This window comes from Uloborus diversus, unplaced genomic scaffold (assembly GCF_026930045.1).
Source record: "Uloborus diversus isolate 005 unplaced genomic scaffold, Udiv.v.3.1 scaffold_536, whole genome shotgun sequence".
NCBI classification, from domain to species: domain Eukaryota; kingdom Metazoa; phylum Arthropoda; class Arachnida; order Araneae; family Uloboridae; genus Uloborus; species Uloborus diversus.
Genome location: NW_026558721.1, coordinates 116,842 through 123,077, shown reverse-complemented (window position 1 = coordinate 123,077; position 6,236 = coordinate 116,842). Strand labels below are relative to the sequence as shown.

Here is a 6,236-nt window from a genome sequence, read left to right as displayed (position 1 = left end):
ATATTTATTATCATTCATTTGTATAATAATATTGAAATGTAAAGAGGTAAAACAAACAATTTTGCAACAGAAATTGAGAAATAGCTGGAATTCTGTTTTGATTCTCTAAATTTAGAGTTTTGAATTTGTTTTGTAAAACAAATGCTTTAAGGTTTAAGCTTGTTTGTCATGTAAAAATATTGTTTTCAATTTAGATTTTTAATAAATTTTTCAGTATTCAATTGAAGTAATTTAAGGTATACATAAAATTATGAAAGATATATTTAGGTTTGTTTATTTCAGCATTAAATGAACAGTTCATTGATGCTTATTCTCTTTGTGTAGTTATCCAGAAATCCCCCCCCCCTCTCAAGAAGAGATTTTTCTCCCCACTTAATCTACAGGACTGGATTTGAATAACTGCAAATAACTCCAATTTTGAAAGGGATAGGTAGCAACTGTTATCTTAGTCCACTTCCGACTGTCAATGCACCTTCTCTGTTTCTGATTAAATTCTGGAAGCATTTTTCAAGATGTTGGAATATAGGTCATGTTCATCCGGGTTTGTTACGATTCGGCGCGACCGTTTCGGCGCGGCTGTTTCGGCGCGGCCGTTTCGGCGCTGGCCGATTCGGCGCTGACCGTTTCGGCGCCGGCCGTTTCGGCGCCAGATTTTTGCATTCTGAACTTTATGAATTTCAGAAATTTTAGTTCAAAGAAGGAAAAAGATTTTTGGAAGAAGAATGAATTTAGCGCTCTAGAAGCTAGTTAAAATTTATTTTAAAATTTACAGCGGGGGAAAAGAGGGGGCATATGTGATCCACGTATGTTTTACTGCGATAACATAAAGGAAAATATCTTGAAAAATTAGCAAATAATGCCAGTACCAGTCCTACCTCTTTGTCGATTTTTTTTTTTTTTAAATCAATGCTGAGCCGTTTTGTGTTTCTGTGGTGATTACTTCTTTGTTGTAGCAGCTATTGGAAATAATTTCATAAGTCTTCTTCACATGAAAACATGTTTCAAACTAACCAAAAAGCTCGACTTAACTATTACAAACCCATGTACGGACATCAAGGTAAATTTAGGGCAATGTTTGATTTTTTTTATTGACTACAAAATCATTTATTTTTTAAAGTTAGTTCTAAACACTATTATTTTATTATTTTTTTTTTTTTTTGTTATTGCCTTTTTTTTTGTTACAAAATAGTCAGTCGATAGTTTAGTGCTATAGAACAGTTACAGAAACTAAAAAGACACAAAATATTTTATTTTTATTTTAAAAAAATGTTTAAAATATTTTTTGTTCATTATATTAGTCTTTATGAAACTTAAAAGCAATAAATAATAATAATCTTTGCATAATAAAGTTTTTCTTGTCTATCCTGTATTTAAAGCACACTACACAACTTAACTTTGTAGAGAGCAGGGTTACGTGTGAGTTTCTCAACACGTTAACTTTTTCCAATAAAAAATATAAAAAATTCATCTTATTATTCGTTGACATTTTTTAATTTTTTATAGAAAGGATATTTAGGTAAGTGCACAAATTAATGATCAGCAACGAAAAAAAAATCAATTTAAATTGAATGAATTTTATATTTACATTTCATAGAAAAATGTCAATGCTGTTTCCTAACTTATCTACTTCGAAAAATTATGAAGATGTTTTTAAACTTACATGTTATCAACTAATAATAAAAAAGAAAACAAAATACACCTTTAAAAATATTACTTCATAAAACTTTTTATAAAACTTAAAAAAACAAAAGATATCTTGAATTTTGAAGCAATGTTTGGCAGATTTACATGCAGACAATTTCGATTTTTGAACAGGTCGTATGAAAAGGACCGCGCCGAAACGGTCGCGCCGAAACGGCCGCGCCGAAATGGGTTTCGCGCCGAAACGGCCGCGCCAAAACGGCGGCGCCGAAACGGCCGCGCCGAATAGTACCATTCCGTGTTCATCCATCCATGATACAGGGTAATGAATGGAATTGCAATCTATATGAAAAATTCTGAACAAAAAATCCAATTTATTTCAATCAAGGGTTTTTTTTTCACAAACATTCACTTCACAAATAGTATAAAAGAAAATAAATTACAAGCATCAGTATATTTTGCCCTGTCTAATCGAAACTCCCTAATTGAGTAAATGGGAGTAAAGCCTATAACAAAATTTATTTTCTTTATGCTTATAAATGACTGAAATTTTTGATTAAACTTGTGTTTTGTCCATAGTTATTAGTTTTAGGAAATGATACTTTGGAGTAAAGAATTTTTAAAAATTTGATAATAATAACCACATTTTGAACATGTGAATATTTTAAAGTTACATTGCATTTCAGAAAACACAAAGATTAATCTTTGCTTATTTTGTTACTTAAGCAGTTATTGACAATAATAGTTTGCCCAAAATTTATAAAAACTACAAATTCTGCTTTGGTACCCTGAATTTGATTTTAATTGCCTCATTGAGAAAAATGTCTTTATTTTCTCTCTTTTTTTTGTGTGTAAAAATGTTAGAAATTCTATGTTTGAAATAAAGTTTACAGATGTAACAACACCAAAAAAATTAATTGAGCATTAGAGACTTTTGTAATCTTTATGTGGTAATGACCTGAACTGTTAGTATGGAATGAATGAGTTTTCTTCATGCTAAGTTGTATTCAAAATCTCTGTCAAAATTAAATGTAAACATTGCTTTTCCACGAACATTGAAAATAAGTACAAGTCCTCTACTGGTGCTGGGAATGATTTTTTTCTTTGTTTCTTTAAGAAAGTGTCTACTTTCTTTTCTTTATAATATTGTTTTGATTTGAAAATATTGTTCAAAATGTAAGTAATAGATGCATGATGTGATGCAGAAAAATAAATAACAATAGATACATTTGTTTCTTATTCATATGAGTTGAAAATAAGTAATGTTTCAAATTACACCCCTCAACTCCTTAATTTATTTCTGAATATTTCTGCTACATCAAATTAAAGTAATAATTTTCAACTTTATTCAAATTAATATTTTAACCAAGAGTGAATACTGAACCACTAAATTATTTAGAGGCTCTTGGTATTCTTTCTTTCTTTTTTTTTTGGGGGGGGGGGGGAGGGAGGGGTTACCTCGTTTTGACCATCTACCTATTTCTAGTATTGAACCTTCCAATTTTTCTTTGCATATTTATCTTTCAAATTTTATATTTTAATGTTTAACTTAATCACATTTAAATCAGAAAATTGTACAGGGTAAACTAAAACATGCAATTTTAATTAGCCTTTTTTTTATAGCAAACCATTTTAATTAGTGATATTGCGTTTCAGATGGTTACAGGAAATATTTTTAGATTTAAAACTCTTTACAACGTTTGCCTTTCCGAAACAAAAACAAGCAATTTCTAATGTGCATTATCTGTCGTTCATTTATTTATTTTCATTTTCTTACCTTTTTTTATTTCTTTATTTATTTTAAATCAATTAAATTCTAACACATGGAGGTGAGAATTCACATGCTGCAAACCAAAAAAAAAAAAAAAAATTATTACCAAAAAAAAAAAAAAAAACTGTCGGCAGATTTAAATGGATATATTTTTGCTGAAATTAAAAAATAATAAATTATTCCGTAGTTATAACTGTAAAAGGCATGTGATAGCAAAGTTGCACTTTTTGAAGATTAGCCCATTAGTGACTGAAGTTTTTAATTAAACTAATGTTTTCTTTTTCAGATGAAAATGCTGAAAATTTTGTGTTTTAAATAAAGTTTATAGATACAATAACACCAAAAAGTAAATTGAACAACAGAGATCTATGTTGTTTACAACAACAACAAGATTACAACAATAAGATCATGCTATTGATCTGAAAACTTAGCATGAAAGAAATGAGTTTTCCTCATGCTAAATTGTTTTCAATTTTTAGTTTTTGCTTTGTCATAAAAATTCAAAATAAGTACAAGTCCTTTTTTGGTGCTCTGAATTGTTTTAATTTTGTTTCATTAAAAAAATGTTTACTATCTTACTACCTTTCATTCTAGTTTTGTTTTAGTATAAAAATGTTGTTGAAAATTTTAAATAATAGATAGTGTACTTTCAAGAAATAAATATAAAATAATGGAGACATCTGTTTCTTATGCATATAAGAATGTTGAAAAAATATAATGTGTCGAAATACACCCCCCCCCCCCTCCTTAACTTCCCAATTTATTTCTGAATATTTCTATCTGCATCTAGTTTCAAATAAAAATGACCTCTGATTAATATAATTTCAGTTTTCAACTTTATACAAATTAATCTATTAACTAGGTGTGCTCATAAACCATTAAAATATTCAGAGGTTCTGAATCTCTTTTTTTTTCTTTTTTTTGGAGTGGGTTGGGGCGAGATAGGATCCCCGCTGTGTGGGGTGCCCACGTCTTAAGGGGTCCAACGGCCTCTGAAATTAAAGACAAAAATTGACAAAACCTAGCACTAAGACTTATTTAACGTTACAAATATACACTGATGGCCTCTGGGGAGGGGCTATACAGATTTTGTTGCAGGGAGGCCTAAAATGTATAGATCCTGGCCTGGATAGGATACCTTGTTTTAAGCTTCTACATATTTCTAGTATTCCTCTTTCAAACTTTCCTTTGCATATACATGGGTGCCACACCCCTAACAGCCCCCCCCCCCGTAGGTGGGCATTCCAGGCATATATTTCCTTTCAGAATTTTTAAGCTAATGCTAAGCATTGTTCCATTTAAATCAGAAAATTGTATATTTTTCCTTTTATAGAAAAAAAAAATAAGTAATGCTTTTGATATCAATATAAGAAATATTTCTATGTTCAAAAATCTTTATAAAGTTTAATTTAATGTAGCAAAAACAAGCAATTTTTTTATGTTCGTTATTTGTTGCTTATTTATTTTCATTTTCTTAATCAGTCTTTATTCTTTCATTGATTATGAATCAATTAAAATTATAATATAATTTTCGTTGTCTCGGAATCTTTTGATTAATTTAAAATTGATCGTATTAAAGAGAATAAGGTTTAAGAAAAAAATATCTGCTCTTAATTCTGCTAACACAGGGCCATTTTGTCTTTTTTTAATGTTTGAATAAAAATCGAGCGTTTCACTTATTGAACAGCATGCATTTTCGAATCCGCGTGCTTACATCCTTTCAGAACCAGAACCCGCCGTTTCAGCCAGTCTTTCCGCTCCCGTTTGCGACTATTTTTTTAAATGAAACTCGAAAGCGAGCAAGGAGCCAATCTTGCAACTCGGCGGCAACCCTATCTTCCTCCTGTAACCGGTTGCGCTTTCCGAGCGTAGCTGTTGTCGCAACTCTGAAAACTACGTTTTCATATAGGGACTCTAGAAGCAACCAGTTAACCGGTAGCTCTCAAGAACGCTGCAGTTAGCAACGAGTTACTCACCGGCTGACCGGTGAGGTTCGTCGAACGCAAGCATGAAATGCATATTTTTATACCCATTTACGTAAACGAACTTTTAATTTTTTGTTTTACAAGAAATAACTGCAAATAAAAATAAATATTTGTGTTTCTACCTAAAATAATGCTTTTTTTTTTAATTACGATTAAAGTCTTCGTTAATTGTACAACCCTCAACTCGCTTTTATCACTTCTGCTGCTGGTTGCTATGGTAACGGATAAATTGTACACTGTATTACAACTTTGTGACAGTGGTAATTTAGTTCAGCATAATTTTCGTCCAATTCTTAATTTTTGTCTGAGTAAAAGATTTCTTATACAAATTACGAACTTTTCAAGTTCAATTTTAATTACAGATAACAGTAAATAAAAAATGCCTTCTTGCTCTCAAAATTTCAAAATTTTTTGTGCTATTCAGTACAGTTATGCATGAAATTGCTTATTATTTCAATTCTTTCTACTGAAAAAAATAGCTAAGGGAAATTCAAAGTTGTTCTGTAAACATTTCAGCACTTTTCTTTCTTTTTTTTTTTCTTTTCTTGTAGCTTTTCCTACTGGAGGATTTTCTCACAGCATGGGAATTGAATCTGCATTTCAGAATCATCTTATAAAAAGTGAAGGTAATGAATGATGCTCTATTTTTAGTTTTCCTTGTTTTATGATGGAAACCAAAATAAAATTAAAGTACCTGTGTACAAAAGAAATTTGCTTCTCTTCATTAATAATAGCATTATATGAGAAAATAATGAAATCTTATCTATAGTCACTATTTTGAACAGATTTAAATTATTTTAATGCATTTTTTTTTATTATCTTTAAAGGAAAAGAATGGT

The 6,236-nt window shown here is 30.1% G+C and overlaps 1 protein-coding gene across 1 annotated transcript in view; it reads left to right on the top strand.

Annotated features, from left to right (window-relative positions):
- The first annotated feature begins 5,611 nt into the window (after window positions 1-5,611).
- LOC129233571 (uncharacterized) overlaps window positions 5,612-6,236 on the top strand; it is a 35,245-nt gene continuing 34,620 nt past the window's right edge. The window contains exons 1-2 of the mRNA XM_054867582.1: window positions 5,612-5,657; window positions 5,949-6,023. Of these exons, the coding sequence (XP_054723557.1) occupies window positions 5,612-5,657; window positions 5,949-6,023 (121 nt within the window). The remainder of the gene's footprint in view (window positions 5,658-5,948; window positions 6,024-6,236) is intronic.